Source organism: Rhinolophus ferrumequinum, chromosome 9, assembly GCF_004115265.2.
Source record: "Rhinolophus ferrumequinum isolate MPI-CBG mRhiFer1 chromosome 9, mRhiFer1_v1.p, whole genome shotgun sequence".
NCBI classification, from domain to species: Eukaryota; Metazoa; Chordata; class Mammalia; order Chiroptera; family Rhinolophidae; genus Rhinolophus; species Rhinolophus ferrumequinum.
Window position 1 is genome coordinate 21,268,199 of NC_046292.1, and position 17,709 is coordinate 21,285,907.

General features: G+C 36.7%; 1 protein-coding gene across 17 annotated transcripts in view; it reads right to left on the bottom strand.

Moving 5' to 3' along the window:
• PUM1 (pumilio RNA binding family member 1) overlaps nucleotides 1-17,709 on the bottom strand; it is a 111,302-nt gene that overhangs the window by 84,735 nt on the left and 8,858 nt on the right. For all 17 annotated transcript variants that reach the window (XM_033113753.1, XM_033113747.1, XM_033113748.1 and 14 more), the window contains one exon: nucleotides 1,084-1,152. In XM_033113753.1, coding sequence (XP_032969644.1) covers nucleotides 1,084-1,152 — 69 coding nt within the window. The remainder of the gene's footprint in view (nucleotides 1-1,083; nucleotides 1,153-17,709) is intronic.

The window sequence follows — 17,709 nt, forward strand, 5'->3', positions numbered from 1 at the left end:
TTCAGTAAAATTGGAAACAAAGTTTAAAATCTTATAACAAAAGAAACAAGAATCTCAGGACCAAAACACGAAGAGTTTATTTCATCTAACCACAAAGGCAGTCAGTGAATATTTGTTATAAATCAGGAAAGGAATTATCTTAACTTTGAATCCTCAGAACCTAGCACAGTGCCTGGATCAAATAATACTAAATAAAAAAACAAATATATTCAATGAATGGTATAAAAGAATTCAGAATACAGCTCTTCTCCCACCATTTAAAACATTAAAATAGATGTGGGAAATTTTAAGTATTAGATATACCAAGAAATAAAAAGCAGAAGAAAAAAACTGAAGTTACTCTCCAGAACAAGAGAATCACAAGTAAATGCCTCCAAATTATGAACCTGTGACATCTTTAGCAATTAATTCAAACTGTATGTTCTACCTTGTCACCAATACATTCTTATTGTCGACAACTATAATCACCAGAAATCGGCTGTGCTTCATCGATACTCCCCTCTTTTAGAATTATCTTCCCTAGCAATATAATGGATAACCAAAATCCCTGCTTCTGAATTCTAAGTACATAAGGGATGACCAGCTCCTGCCTCTACCTTCCGGAATTATTTCACCAGAAACCTAACAACTTCCTCACAATACAGCTCTAAACAATTTCCTCAAAAATGGCACTACTCTAAAAATAGGTTATAACAGCAGTCAATCTACGATTCCCTCCCACTGCAAAAGAACCTAGCAACTGGAAAATGAGTTAAAGGTAAGGACATTTGATGCATATAAAATTTCGTAAAATTTTAACGCCTCAATTTACAACTAACTGGTTAATATAATACTCAGTAATTTGTGCTCATACTTTGATTGCTTTATTGTTTTTGTTTTTAAGACATTAGGCTACGGTTAACGCTCTTCTTATACTAAGATGGCTTTGGCAAAATTCTGCAATATCCATTTCTGTCATGAGGATGGCAACAAGGAAAAGCAAGCACATACTTCTGGAGACTAGATTCGGACACATCTGATGAAATACAACTCCAACCTTCCCTTCAAAACAGGCCCACTTTTCTGACACACCAGTTCACTTACCTCTCCCATCGCTCTTCCCTCCAGAGCAAGTGCTTGAAAATCATGATTCAGTTCATCCATAGAACGTACCTATTGTTCAGAATAGAGGAAGGAAAAGTTTCAAGTTAGCATCTGGAATTTCACACACACATTAAACACAACTGAAAAGCATGTCTATGTGGGCTTGCATGTACTCACAAAGACAACGACAATTTTCAAGTGATTAAGATTAAACATTCACTTACCTTTAACCGTCAGGGTTCAGCACTGATCCCTGCTTTCTCCCCGCCCATTCCCTTGTTTTCAAAACATGAAAAACACACAATCCAGAAAAAGAAAAACAAGTTCCATCACAAGAGAATTGTAGCTATTTTACATACATTTTGACTTAATAAGTAAAGACTGACATGCTGCAGGACAATGACACATAAAGATGGCTGTGTAACCTAAACCTGGCTACTGCGTCAAAGACCACACAGCTTGTCCCCAACTATGAACGTGTAAATTAGGACACTCATTTCATCCAACCCAGTATTTCCTTGATAAACCTCTGGAAAGGAAGGTACGACAAACTATATAATAGAGTTCCCCAACATTTCTCCATGCTGTAAGCTCTCTGGAGGCTCCTAGAATCTCAAAACCAGGAGGGAAAAAAACAGCAGATACTACAAGAATCCCTTCAAACTTGACCTATCATTCATTTAGGGTACCACCCACATCACAACAATCTTTCTAGGCTTCAATTAACTCATCGCCACTGTCATTACTACAAGGCAGTGTGAAGCTCACGGATGAAGTGTGAAGTAGATTATCCAAAACAAACATAATCCAAACCCCTTTGCTGTCCAGTGGTCTAGTGGGCCTCTCAGCTACGAGCAGCACGCCCCCTCTGCTGCCTTAGGCTGGGGTACAGCCCCTTGTCTATTCAAGAGGAAGGTTATTCTGCCCACCTGGGAAAGACTACTGGCTGCCTGAAGCAGGAGTCTCTCAAGCCCCATTATCTGACCATTACTACCTCCCAACACAGGTGTACAATTTCTAGCAGTGTATAAACACAAAGAAGGTCAAGCTAGGGCCAGGCAGGGAGAGCAAGAGCACGGACTAGAATACAGCTCAGGGAACCAACTGAAGGATTTCATTAACATGCTGCCTGTATGTATATCACCCAATAATCATAATTTAACTGAACTGACCACTCAAAAATTCAGTTGCATTACTGTTTTAAATCACATATTTTCAAAATCCAGAACTGATACTATGCTACAAATGACTTAGAGTGTCACCAAGATATAACAGCTTTAGGATGATTGCTAAAAATGTAAATTTATAAAATTCAAAATGAAGCTAAAATTCAGGCAGATAAGGACAAAGAGAGGCAAGCCAGTTTGAAAAAAACCTTGAAACAGAAGGTACGATCACATTGTAAGGTGTTTATTAAGGTGAGCACACTGAATAAGCTCCTAAGCTGTATGTAGGAAAAATGGGGGTGGGGTAGGTGAGCACAGGATGTTAGCGGGAAACTACACAACGTTAGGTGAAATGATTTTGAGTGTTCAGGTCGGAGTTAACTTTTACAAAGCATGTAAATCAAATGCAGGAAGCTCTGTAGCTCTTTCTGTGGAATACTAATCATACATTTAACTACAGCTAGGCATTTCTTAAAACCCAAAAATCTACAAATTAAAATTTTAACCAAGAACGTTGGAAATTAGGTTTCCCAAGGAAAATGCAGGAGTAATAAGAGAAGGAACATGCAATACACATATTTACATAATCATCACAACAATCTCACAGTGATTATTTCCATATAAGAGATTAGAAAACTGAGCCTCAGAGAAATGACTTTCCCAACCATTGTGAAATAGGGAAGAGTACTCAACTGGCATTGTTAGGATCTAAATCCAGCTCTTCCCATTTTATGGATCTCTAACCGCCTGAGCCACCAGCCGGCCCCCAGCTCTTCCCATTTTAAAGAACAATGTTCTTTCTTAATCACCAAGCTACCTCTGTGGTGACCACAAGAAGTTTCCACCCCCAGATAAAAGTGCCTTTTGTTTCTGCTGTGGGATCTGAAGAGTACGGTGTGCTCTCCTGGTCTTGCCTTTGCTGTCCACAGTCTCCTCGTCCTAACTTCAAAATCGCCCATTCTCCCCCCGCCATACAATCTCCACTCCTTTCTAGTCTCTCTTCCCATCCATCATTCTCTCTTACCACTTAATTGCTTACTCTCAGGTCTCCTCTCTCACTCTTTAGCTCTCTTTTCTCCAGACCTCCCTCTTGGAGGGTGTCTCGTTCTGCCTCACTTACAGGATAACACACTCGCCCTCCCTCTGCATACTACCTTCCTGCCCCCTGTAGACAACTGTTGAGAAAGCAACTTCACTTGGTCAAGTTTTCTTTACTACTCCAGAAACTCCATTTGCCCATACTTGACTAGACCAAATAAACCAAATCATTCTCACAAAACTGTTTTTAACTAGTCAGGAACTTATTGTTTCAAATGGGAGCTATACCTGGTATGGTCAAACACCAGGCAGACTCTTCACACAAAATTCTTCCTAGGAGACAAAACTAATTATCAGAAGACGATGCTCAGGAATCAAAAGAAATGAAGACACAGAGGATAGTAAGAAATATTTTCCGCAGGTAACAAAAAGGCTACTATGAAGGAGAAAAGCTGACTATTGATAATCAGAGTAAATGCTCCATCAGGACAGAACAAACTTTTCAAGTTCTTGTACTCAAACTCCCCTTTCTCTAGAATTCAGTGTGAGCAGCCGGTTACGGTTAGTTTCCAGTCCTACTCGCCAATTCCTTCACTTCCTCTCCTGATGCCCCTCCCCATAAAGGCACCTCCCATTCGCTAAAATGGCAAAGAAAGGCGACCACTTCAGTGCCTCATCTACCTCTCTTCATTCCACCCAAGGATATCATCCACAAACATGACCTATGCTTTTGAGTTTCCCTTCCATGTCCCAGGTCCCAGAACTTTCTTTAGTAGCCTCAACACCTGCCTTCTCCTAATAGGGATTCTGTCCTAACTAGAACCGTAATTTAGCAAATTAAGTTGATGTTTTACCACTTAGGGAGTTATAAAATCAAAACAAATAAATCCAGAACTATACATCACATTTGGATAATGAAAAATGAAGCAAAAGCATCACTTTACAAATCTCTAAGAAACATGTTCTGAAGGCCCTGCCCTACCTATCACCCCTTGAGAAGACACTACACCCAATGTCCCATACGCGTATCGGAATCAACTAATGATATGTACTTCACTGTTTCCTCATCTGTAAAACTGAGATAACATCGGCCACTTTACAAGTTTGTTATAATGATTAAATGAGACAAAATGTCCTTATTCAACCACATTCACCTCCCAGGTTATTCTCTTTAAGTTACCTAAATTCCTCCTTCACACATTCATCCTTTCTTTCCCTACTCTTAAGTACAGGACATGTTTTGCCCATTCCTTGGTGGGGTGAAGGGTACAGGAGGTTCTCCCCGTTTCCACATTTCCCAAATCAGTATGTTACAAGTACCTATGTCATGTGACCATCTAACTTATTCTCTCAAACTTAGTATTTCAAAGTACATCCATTTTTCTCTCTTCTCAATTCCCAGCTAAATCAATTCAGGGAAAGTTTCATTCTCCTCCACTGAGAAACTTAAAATCATCACTGGCTCAATCAAGCCCATGTTCTTTCAGTTCTCATTCAAAAAAAAAAAAAAAAACCAATAAAGTCACCTTCTAAAATTCCTTCCTTCCTTGACTTCCATAACATTACGGCCTCCTGATTCTCCTCTCACCTATTTAGAGTTTTGTGTTTTTTGCCAGTCAACGTTGCAATCAAAGAAAAAAAAAAGAATGAGAGAGGCACAGAGGAATCCAAATGTAAAAAGTTAATGATCCAAATACTTTATGAATTATAATTTGTCAGTTTTTCAAGCAGATTATTAAACCTCAAAGAACAAAATAAAGCAGATATCAAGGTACACTGTCCAGAATAAAAGATCTAAAAGAGATGATGTTTTGATAGAATTCTGGTTCAGTTCTTGGCTCTCCTTGGCTAAGGTTCCTATCCTTGGATTACTGTCCCCCAACTGCTTACTGTGTTCTTTACAATGAATATCCCTTTACTTGAGCCAGTTAGACCAGTTCTGTTGCTTGTACAGAAGAACCAAACTCAGACACAGGGGTATCACTGAGTTGGTATTTATTAAATCTCACTGGAAGTTTTCATTTTAAAGTAAGAGTAACTCAGAGCTATACACTGCACTTGGAAAAATAAAATTCAACAAACCAACACTTTTTGAGTAATTTCTATAACAGAATGTGTAAAGACTCCAGGCAAGAAAGACCAGCTTCGTGATTCCCAGCACCTCTGGCCACAAGCAACTATAACAAAAGTATTCCTCTAGTACCTGGTAAGAAATGATAAACTGACCAAATCCAATTCCTCTCGCAGCATCTGAGCCGACAGCTATGGAAAAACAAACTGAAATGTCCTAAAGACTCCACAGTTTGGCTGTCATTTTGGGTCAAGTATAACCTGATGAATAAGCAGAAGACAGTCAACATAGAGAAGAGAACAAAAGTGCTGGGAAAAGCAGAGAAGAGAGACTACGGAGCTCCTATAGAAATAGAAAGCCGCCCAGTGCCCAGGGCGCCCACGTGTGTATTTCCTGCTCCGGGGTTCAGAGAGAATCCTCAGTGTTCTTTAATTTAATGCCCTGAATTTTTGCTAACTAGAATAGATTTCCATACGTTGAGACTAAAACTGCTTTTACTGGAATAGTTATTTCCTCAATCACGGAATCTAAAATTGTCAGGCACTGATCTCCTCCACACCTACCTTCCTTTGTTCTCCTGGAGGATTTTTTTGCACAGGCAAGCCTAGATCGAGATGGCTCCATTTCACAAACATAGATCCAGAACAATATGAGCAGAAGAGTTGGTGCCAAGAACCATTACGGGAAGGAGATACCAGTGAGAAAAAGCCAGGCAAAAAGCAGGAGAAACTTGAGCAATGAGAAGAGGAAATGGAATATGAGAATTAACCTAATTTGAATTTAGTCATTAAGAGAATAATAACCTATTAAGTCTGTTCCACAACATCTTCTGCTGCACTATATACCTGTATTGTAAACAATAACTAGTAATATTCACTGAGACTTACTTTGTGCCAGGTCTGGTCCTATATATTCTTTATATGATTTATTATGATCTCTTAAATAGTCCTAACAATCTGAAAATGCAGGTACTCTTATCCCTATTTTGTAAGAAATGCAAAAAGTTATTACACTGCTCAAAATATAAATAACTCAGCATTCTTCTTGATTCCAGGGGCGGGAAAAAAGTTACTCTTGGCTTAAGCGGCTGCAAACCCTACTACGTCATCTTACTTATGAATTTTCCATTCTTCTTTATTCACCGTCACTAACAACACTAAATACCAGCATTTTCTGAGTTTCAAGGCATTGTACTGCAAAACAGACATCATTCCATTTTTATATATGAGGAAACCAAGATTCAGAGAAGTAATCTGTCCGAAGTCATATGGCTGATAAAGATCAGAAATGGAATTTAAATTCAGGTCTGTGGACCCTACTTCTCTGTTCTCATCACAGGCGAGCATAAAAGTTCCAGCACACCTAGGTTAAACAGCTGTTGTTCCAGCAAATGATTACTGCGCTATTTTTATACTCTCTTCCAGGATACAGGGGGTGGGAGATGAAGTCACCACAACAGCCTGCATTAGGCTGCACTTTCATTTTCTTATTTTTATTTATCATTAAAATTGCTCCTGTCTTTAGCAATTAAAGTAAATAAATACTCTGAAAGTTACAGATTATCTAATGTGTTGATGGCATTCTGCTAGGGTGGTTTAACAGACCCAAGTAATAGACTATAATTAAGTAATCAAAATTGTTTTGCTACAGGACTACCAGAATATTTATACCTCATGTAAATGTCAGCACTTCCTAGACATAAAAGAAACAATTTAGAAAGTAAAAAGAATATATTTTCAAAACCAATTAATGAACCTATGATACTAGCTACCTTTAAATACAAAAACCTCACAATCGCTGGTCTGTCAGTCTTTTTCTTGATTTCACCAATCATGATCAAATTGAAACCAATGAGGGAAAAGCCATTTTAACTATAGAAACTGTTCAATTGATATCAAACAACCTAATAAAAAGTGTAAAACTTAAGATAATGATAAATCTTACCTCTGCTTGTCTGGAAACTACTATCTATAGTCATCTATCTCGGTGGCATATTCCTGACTTCCAAAAGAACAAATTCCAAAAACATGAAAGAGACTCCCCTATAAAACTATACAGAAGATCATATTTATATCAAAAAAATGGTTATTTGCGCATGGAGAACACATCAAAAGGTCTTCATTAGTATTAAAAAGTTTCATTCTGAAATACCAATCTCAACAGATGACATCGAAAAAGAAAAAAAAATCATTCGAATGTTCATCCAAAAGTTCTAAAATCAGGTAGTGACAAGCCTGTATCTTTTCAAAAACTGAAATTAAATTAATGTATTTGCCGTCATTGGAATCAGGAACAATCTTTCTAGCAGAGCACAAGAATCTATGTAAGTAATGTAAAAGTAACAAATATTTGTCCACAAATAAAGGCATAAAAATGGCTTTTCCAAACAAAGTTCTACTAATATCAAATTTTTTGAGCTTCATTTGTCATCCCTTGTGTTCACTAAAGGGCATGTAATAGTAGGCATAAAAACGTTGTAAGAATTTCTACCTTAGGAATAGTTTGTGAACGGAAACAAATTATGGGCATCCATAGCCACTGATATAAATTTTCTACAAATTATAAAACAGTGAATATTTTTTAACAGATGTACAACTTAGGCCACCAGTGAAAACTACCAATTCTGAAAAATAAATTCAGAGGGAACCTATGAACTACAAGGCATGCCTGTAGTCAGTCTCTGTGTATTGCGGGCAGGGAGTGGGCAGACTACTCCTGAGAAAACAACTTCTCTACATAATTTGCTCTCCTTTTCTGAGAGTACGCCTTGGAGAAAAGTAGACTCAGTTGACTAAGGTTCAAAGACCATGGTATACGTGTTTTAGGGCTCTCTCAACTCCTGAAATAGCTTCCACAACGTAGCAAAACTGCATGTTATCAATAGAGCCATGGTAGTTTAGTTTGTCTTATCTACCTAAAAGTAATACCCATGGTATTAACAACATGACAGCCATTGCATACATATATTTGTAATGTGAAAAATTACTTAGTCTTAGGACTGATAAAACAGCAAAAATGGGACTTCTCAAGCCAGCTTCTTTAAAATGGTTCTTACCCTGCTTAAAAAATACTTTGTTGTCCTTTTTCAAGCTTTTCAAGAAGGAAATTTGATCAAACGTTTTATTTTTAAATCCCTGTTTATGAGATTACAACAGAATGGAATTAGGCAGTGGAAAGAGTCCTTAACTCACCTATAATATTGAGAAACAAAATTACATTCATCACCAATAAAAATGACCCTTGTTTTAACATATCTACAAAGCTGATTGATATATTTTTAGATGTAAAGGGTACAAACTGGTACAATAAGAAAGGCAATCATTTCTCATAGAGAAAGTTTCTCAAGTTGAACAGTTCATGATCACTTACAACAGAAACAGTTGGCATAGGAAACAGGAACTTCCTCTATCTAAAAGGTCTTCAGCCAGGAGGCCTAGAAAATGTCTTCATCCATTCAGCAGCCTTGACACTAACCCTCACTCCTCATTTGTTTCAACATTCTATTATTTGTAGTATGTGTGTCTATCTAGATAAATCACGGCAACATAACAGGGCAGCTACGAAGCACATCAAATAGCTCATTCTGGACATTATGACCCTAAGATAGTACATAATACAGAAATCCAAAACATCTGTGGGAGAAAATATTTTAAGAGTTCTATCTCCTCTAAAATTTTAAAAAAAAAAAGATGTACTATTCAAAATGATTCTTAACCAAGAGAATATTAGGGAAGAGGCAGAGCTTAATCTTTTAAGCACTGGTATGTATTAATTTGTGTGGTTGAATTCTTTACAGAATCCCACCTGATGTTATGCAAATAGTAAACCTTCATTTGCTCCTTTTTGAGAATAACAACTGTCTTCAGTTTCTTAATCCATAGTTTGTATTACTGTGAGGTCATGAAGCATAGTATTCCCTCTTGGGGTTGAGAGGGACTTTTGGTATGGCCAATTTATTAGGTTTTCAATTTGGAAACTATGAATGCCACAGAATAATGTTTAAAATTTAAAAACCAAAACACATGTTTTTTCCCTATTAAAAAATGGCTTTTAGGTAATTCTGAATTCTAAAAACAACAAATCTTCACTGTAAACATTTTGGAAAGTTCAGAAAATTACAAAATGGTAAAAAAAAGCAACAGAGAAAATTGAAGCAGGAAAGAGGGACAGAACTATAATTTCAGTAATGTTCAAGGAAGGCCTCACTGAGAAGGTAACACTTAAGAAAAGTACTTTAAGGAGGTGAGGGAGCAACTTTTATAGATACCAGAGAGAAGCATTCAATCAAATGCAACTGCAAGTTGGGGGACAGGGCATGTTTGTGATTCTAGGAATAACTTTTAATGTCACTCCAATACAATAATTAAAAGTCTAGACCTACCCAGAAAGCATATCAGTGCTTGCTGCTGGGGGAAATTTTAAAAGGTGATGAAACTTTTGGAGAAGACGGGAATTATCATTATCTTGATTGTAATGATGGTGAACATTTTGTAATGACAAGTGAATATTTTGACATCAATATTTATCAAATGATACATTTAAAATGTGTGCATTTTATTGTCGATTATACCTCAATAAAGATTATTTTTAAAGAAAATTCTAGAGTAAAAATAAATACATCAATCAAACAAATGAGTCAAAATAGATCCACAGATATAAGAAAACTTAATTTACTTAAAGGAGGTCTTTCAAATCAACAAATGGTGCTAGGATCACTAGTTACACATTTGAGAAAAGTAAAATTACATTACTATTTCCTGCCTATACAATACACAGAAATAAACTCCAGATGAATTGAAAATGAAAATATAAATATAGAACTATAAAAATATTACAAAAAACACAGGAGACTGAATGAAGGATGACGACCTAAGAGGATAAAGAAGTCAAAAGCAAAAGACCAACACTTTTGATTACATACATTTTAAATCTCTGAATTGCAAAAGATAAACAGTTAAAGTACGTTTAAAAAGTCTTATCAATCTAGGAAAATAATATATACACCAACATAAAAAAATGCACAAAGAACACTCATACAGTGTTGGAAATTTAAATTGATCCAATCTATCTGGAGAACAATGTGGAAATATGTATCAAATTTTTTAAATCATTTTGTTTCATCTGTCAATTTCACTTCTGTAAATATTTCACTTCTAAAGAAATTACTCTGGAGTACAAAAATGTAACTCCAATATTGTTTATTACAGCACTGTTTAGAATGTCAAAAGCTGAAAACAACCTAAAAGTCCATCAATCTGGGGTAAATTAGTCAAAATAAATTATTGCACTTCCATGCACTATGGCCCTTAAAAGGAACACAGAGGTTACTTATTGACCTGAAAGGAGGGCCACAATGTACAAATACATATAGACTACCATACAGTGTATATACAGAGAATGATCCCATTTGGTTTAAAACTACAACACATTCATGAATCTGTATTTATATATGCACAGAAAAAGTCTGGAAGGAAATAAACCAAATTGTTAAAAGTAGTTAACTCTGAAAAACAGATTATCAAAAGTTTTTTGAACTATCATGTACTATCAAAAAATTTTTCCATTTTAAGACAGAAAGTAGATTAGTGGTTGCCTAGGAAGGAGGAATGGGGGAAGTGGAGAGTGACTAGTAGTAGACACAGGGTTTCTTTTATGGGGTGATGAAAATGTTCTAAAATTTGACTGTGGTGATGGTTGCACAACTCTGAATATAGTAACCACCACTGAACTATGTACATTTTCAATGGGTGAATTGTATGGTATGTGAATTATACTACAATACAGCTGTTTTTAAAATGCCACTTAGAAGAAAATCCACAACCATAATATAGAACAAAAATTTTGCATTTTAATATTCATACTCTGTACTTTACACCATCCCAATAGAAACCTTAAACCCAAACAGCATCTCTTAAAAAGCTTTATGTGGGAAAAATGAGTCACTAGTCTTAAGAACAGTTAACCATTGGCAATACAGAGGTAAATTACAACCTTCATTCTGTCTTCATAAGGATACTATCTTCTTGAACTATCCTAGTGGATAAAATTCACTTCTGAGAACAGCAATGAACCTTGAAACACTGAAACAGATACATGGCACTGTTTTCCAATATGTGCTGTGACTGGGAACAGAAACAAAGTTTCAATGTTTTACAAATTATGGAAAGTAAACTTTGTTCCTATAGCCCCTTATTTGCCTATCTCTGATATGGTTTCAAGAAATCTAAAAACAAAAAGGGGGAGCATAAAACCATAGCTGATAGCAAGTACTTTAAAAGTTCAATGCAGTCCTTCAAAAAATATGCTTACTGGCTCCTTATCTTAGGCCCAAAAGCCTCTCAGTATTCAAAAGACCCCACATTCTGTTATACCTTATACCTTATCAATTCAAAATGACATCTTACTACTTTTCAAAATAAAACACTACACTCAATAAGTCTCTTCAATACGCCCTGATGATATAATGTGTTCATCCATCATTTATGAGGCACGTACTATGTGCCAGGTGCCGAAGATACAAGGCTGAAAGATTCAGGAGGACCACAGTGGTTCTTAACCAAGGTATACATACATGAAGATCACCAGGGAGTGCTTTTTTAAAAATACATGAACTGCATCTCATCACTGGAGATTTTGATTCAGTAGGTCTGGACTTAAGCCCGAGAATCTATTTACTGAAACAGCTTCCTAGCACCCAATGGTGAAGAAAAGTAAATATTCTACTCCAATACACGAGCTGAATGCTTCAATAAAATGTGGCATCAAAAGAGGACACCCGAAAAAGCATCTGAGATCTTGCTTCCCAGTAATTATCATGCTTGGTGGACGGAAGGAAGGAAGGAAGGAAGGAAGGAAGGAAGGAAGGAAGGAAGGAAGGAAGGAAGGACACCCAACCTTCACAAAAAGAGGTAGTAAGGAGAAAGTTTACCAGAGATGAAGGTACTTTGGTTGAAGCTTGAAAGATGAGCAAGTGACTACGTGGATGGAAAAAGGGGATTCCAAGCAGAGAAAACTACACAAATAAAAACAGCACTACTATGTTGAGGAACTGTACAAACTTTAAATAGCATGGGTGTTCAGCAAGTTACAAATACTTTTCAGTACAGCTGAAGTGGAGTGCCAGCAAAGACAGGAGAGGTAAGCTGGTTCAAAACACCAAAGGCCGACATTATGTTATGCTGAGGAGCTTGGAAGTTATCTACAAGCAACTGAAAAACAAAAAAATAAAATTTAGGCAAGGATAAGACATAAGCAGATGTCTCTTCAGAAATACCAACTTGGCAGCAGCATAGAAAGTAGTCAGAAGGAAGAAAGGGGGCAGGGGCACAGAAAACCACTCAGCAGACTACTGTAAATGTCCTCACAAGAAATACAAGCCTATCAAACAAGGCAATATGAATATAACCTTGGAACTGTTCGAGGCAGGAGGTAGGAATCTGAGATTCCTAGGTTGCCTGTAATGGAGATGCCATCATCCCCAGAAACAGGATATATGGAATGAAGGAAACTAATGAGTTCAGTTCTGAAAAGCATCATGCCATTCACTGAGCACCTATTATGCATTAAGTGCTGGGTTCCTAAATTTAGACATGCAAACTAAACTTCTGCTGGTATCCCTAAGTTACGATATATGAGCAGCAAATAGGGCTTAAAATGTGTGCTGTGTAAAAGAGGCCTGTGTGTGTTTAGGGGAAAGCTGACCACTCCATGAAGTACAGTAGGTGTCTCCAAACAGACTGGTCTGGTGTAAAGAGCATGATCTAATCACCTTCAACATACATCGTAAGACCTTAAAACATGGTACCTCGTTTTTCTGACTCTGCATTTCCTCATCCAAAAAATGGAAATGATAAAAAAACCAACACAGAGTTACTGGGGGTTTAAATCATATGTAAAGACAAGAACAATTCCAGCACACAACTTACAGTGTACATGTCATTATTCTAAATACAGAAAGGAAGCACTCAATACTAAAATAAAATTACCTCTAGATCTTACTGGATACACTCAACCTATCCTAGCAATCTCTGTTCAGCATACTAACATTTTTTTAATTAAAACAGAGATAATTCATGTAAAGGAGATCATTGCATTGGGGGAAAATATTAAATGATTTCCAAGATCTGGGGCCAGCCCGGTGGCTCAGGCGGTTGGAGCTCCATGCTCCTAACGCCGAAAGGCTGCTGGTTCGATTCCCACATGGGCCAGTGCCAGATGGCTCAGTTGGTTGGAGCATGGGCTCTCAACCACAAGGTTGCCGTTTCAACTCCCGCAAGGGCTGCACCCCCTGCAACTAACAATGGCAACTGGACCTGAGCTGCGCCCTCCACAACTAACACTGAAAGGACAACTTTGGGGGGTGGGAGATGAGGGTAAGGGGGATCAAATATATGGTGATGGAAGGAGAACTGACTCTGGGTGGTGAACACACAATGAGATTTATAGATGATGTAATACAGAATTGTACACCTGAAATCTATGTAATTTTACTAACAATTGTCACCCCAATAAATTAAAAAAAAAAAAAAAAGGACGATTTGACTTGGAAAAAGTCCCGGAAGTACACAGTTTCCCCAATAAAGTCCTGTTCCCCTTCCCCCAATAAAATCTTAAAAAAAAAAAAAAAAAAGATTTCCAAGATCTTTTCCAACACCAAAATCCCACTGGAAATGTTATCAGCCAATTCACTTTCATTCAATATAGTAAACAAAGCTCTTAATAGCAGATATAAGGTTTGTCTTTTTTTTTCTTATTTAACCTGTAAAAATTTCAAGGTTTGAAACTTTGGAAAATACAAAGTGTACAAGAAATCAAATTACCTATAATCTCCTCACCCACACAAATAAAAGCAATATTTTGCCCTATGTCCTCACAGTCCTTTTTCCATTTATATCAATCTTAATAAATACATAGAGCTTAAAGCCATCTTCTAGATTATGTTAATAAATAAAGGAACTGTATTTAATATAAAATTCCTCTCATGTGATTTGTTACCCAAACACACACAGCACTCATTTCAATATTCACTAAAAGTCTCCTTCTTGAAACACTTTTTATAATTCCTTCCTTCATGAAACTGTAAGTGTCTTCAGAGAAAGGATATATTAATTTCATTGTTTTGCATTTTACTAAACTTCTGACCCATATGAGTAGCATCTAACTAATTTGAACAATTGGGGGGAAAAGAACAATGTGAATCAATAAACTCTTAGCAAATTAAAGAACATTTTTTTAATTAACAGCAGATATGGTGCTTTTAAACACATACAATAAGCAGAATTAGGTTAATGGACTGTTCCCTTGTGGAAGTCCTTAGGGAACGTTTTTAATAGAGGCAAATTATTTGTCATTAACCGAATAATTGACTGCATATTTATGACAGCTAAAAGTACAGCTCCCTGAAAAACACCTGTTCTCTATAATTTAAGCATTCCTCTTTCCAGGGTAATAAACAAGTTTATTTATGCTGTTAATCTGAAAACACTTTCTTCATAGACAGAAAAGTTGCCATTAGCCCCAGTAAAACTTGTTACTTGGAAAAATTCCAAATCAATGGTGTAAAACTGTAGATAAACTAACTATCCCTACCTCTATTTCTAAAAGGCACTGGCACCAGTGAAGAAATCTCCATTATTTTTGTATCTGTATATTAGAGACGTATACATCTTTAAAAATCTTTAGGTAACGCCCAAAAAATGAAAGCGTGTGTCCGAACAAAAACTTGTACACAGATGGTTATGGTAGTATTATTTGTAATAGCCAAAAAGTGGAGAAAAAACCCAAAGGTCCATCAGCTGATAAATGGATAAAATGTGGTATATATCTATACAGAGCTATTATTCAGCAATAAAAAGAAATGACGTTTTGGGACATGTATGAACCTTTAAAACACTATGCTAAGTGAAAGAAGCCAGTCACAAAGGACAACATACGGTATGATTCTATTTATATAAAATGGAACAAACACAGAAAGTAGACTGGTGGTTGTCTAGGGCTGGAGGGTGATTACTACTGGGTACAGTTTTTTGGGGATGATGAAAATGTTCTAAAATTGACTGTGGTGATGGCTGCACAACTCTATGAATATACTAAAAACTATTGAATTACACACTTTAAATGGATGAATTCTGTATCAATAAAACAGTTATAAAAAAATCTTTAGGGCCCCCAATTTCCACAAATCTAGAAGAGTTTTCCTGATGAGAGTCATAAAAACATTAAGAAAGGTACTTTAACCATAAAAGAGTACTTATTAAAGGCAATAAATAGACAAATCCATGTCTGCTAAATCTTTTGGAATCATTGATAAGGCACTTTAAAATCGACCGTTTTCATAAAATACTACATGAGAAAAACACGAAGAGCATTCCTCTGGAAAAGGTCCAATAACTCTTCAACGGCTGGTTTTATCACCAGTGCCATGTACACCCTTCAGGCCCAAGTTCTTTAATCCAATTCCCAAATGTTCAGCTCACCCAACCTACTGCCGATCACTGAACACCACGTCTCACAATATTCACAGCATGGAGCAAAATGCCAGCGCAGTCCACTGAGTTGAAGCCACAATCCCATTACTGCCCCTTCAGTATACCCAGAAGATAAACAACTGAATGTAAAAGATAGGGAAGGGGAGAGAAATCCCTCAACAGCAACAAAAAACTATTACTTACCCTAGCCCCAACACTTACTACTCTCTTGGCATCGTGTTGTCAGTCCTATCTTCCTCTGACAGTGTTAAGCCACTGCCCAAGAGTGAACAGAGAGATTCTAAGCAAAAGCTAAGACTTTTTTTAAGTATTCTTTCTACAATACCCAGAAGCACAATTCTGTACTCAGGCTCAGCCTGTAGAAAGTATTCAACAAATGCTGTTGCCTGAGAGAAAATGGACACATGCACAAAAGATGTGTGTCTCTTCTGCAAGTGTAGAGGTGTGATGAAAAACATTATCACGTTACTTTACAGTTTACAAAGCACTTCAACCAAATCCTAAGTGAAATCTGAAACAGAGCTCTTCCTAAGTAACCACTGTGCTTTTCTCTTACTAAAAATCTCATGATTCATCCCATTTCCCTCGTTTCTTTGGCCACAGGGACACCCAGAGCAAATTCTATAACCCACCACTCCAGTACATTCTTCTAAATTCTAAATTTACCCCCTTCGTTTTCCTGACATACCCTTATTTTTCCCACCATACCCTTATTTTTCCCACTGTTACATCCCATTATGACCTATTCTATAATATTTTTCCTAATTCCACACCAAAAACCTTTTGAAACAAAACAAAGATATATCATTGAGCTCTGCAAGTTGCCATCTAGGAGGCACATACAATCAAGTATCACATAGCATCTGAGTGAATACTTCCTTTTTAACACTGGAACCTAATTCTTAAAATTGGAAAATAATTCTTAAAATTATAGTCAGAAAAGGCCTATTGATGGTCCTTTTGACCAAGTGCATAATATTAAGTCTTTGTGAACTCCAAATATAATTTTAAAAGGCTCTAAGAGTACAGGTGTAAGAGAAAACAAAGTATGAAAGTATGGATTACTCAGCTTTACCCTGTGTTAACCAAATGCCACTGGCCCAAATGCTGGGGCATCTAAGCAATCTACCCAGAAAGACAAGAGACTCGTAACAGTCATTCAGCAGGGACAATAGAGGATCTCCAGGAAATGATGAAACTCCCGATGTGGAGAATACATGCGCTCCCTCCGAGTTTTACATAGTATTTATTAATTACAAAGTGTAAGGATTATCTCACAGTCATTGGAGCAAGGATAGACACGTCAAGATTGGGTGTCAGGATACCACCAGAAGATGGCAACACCAAGTGAAAGAAAAAAGGCGTATAAAATAGAGCCAAAGAGAAGATTCATCCACAGATTTTTGCCTGGCTATCTAGAATTATCTCCCACAAGTTGTCAATCTATGGTGGATATTGATACATCCTAGCTCCAAAAGACTACAAGCAAAAGTGAGAAAGATCTGTGGAGTTGTCCTCTAAATTTCCTTTCTCCCGAAGCTGAGCTTCTACCTATCTCTGCCCTTTAAAATCCGTAGAGAGGCCACAGTTCAACTGATCTGAGTGACCTTAAAATGTTTTCCCTATTTCATCACCCATTTTATCTCACAGAAGTTCACAGAGAAAACAGATTTCACAATAAGAATAAAACTATCATAACAACTCAAAGACTTGACCTTGGGCTTTGCATGATGAAACCTTTAATATTATTCTGGGGGAAAAAAATCTTATGTGATAAAAATTACTGTTAAAATAAATACATAAAATTTTTTATAGGTTAATATTTTAAATAATATTCACTTAGGAAGATGTGTTTTCTAGTGTT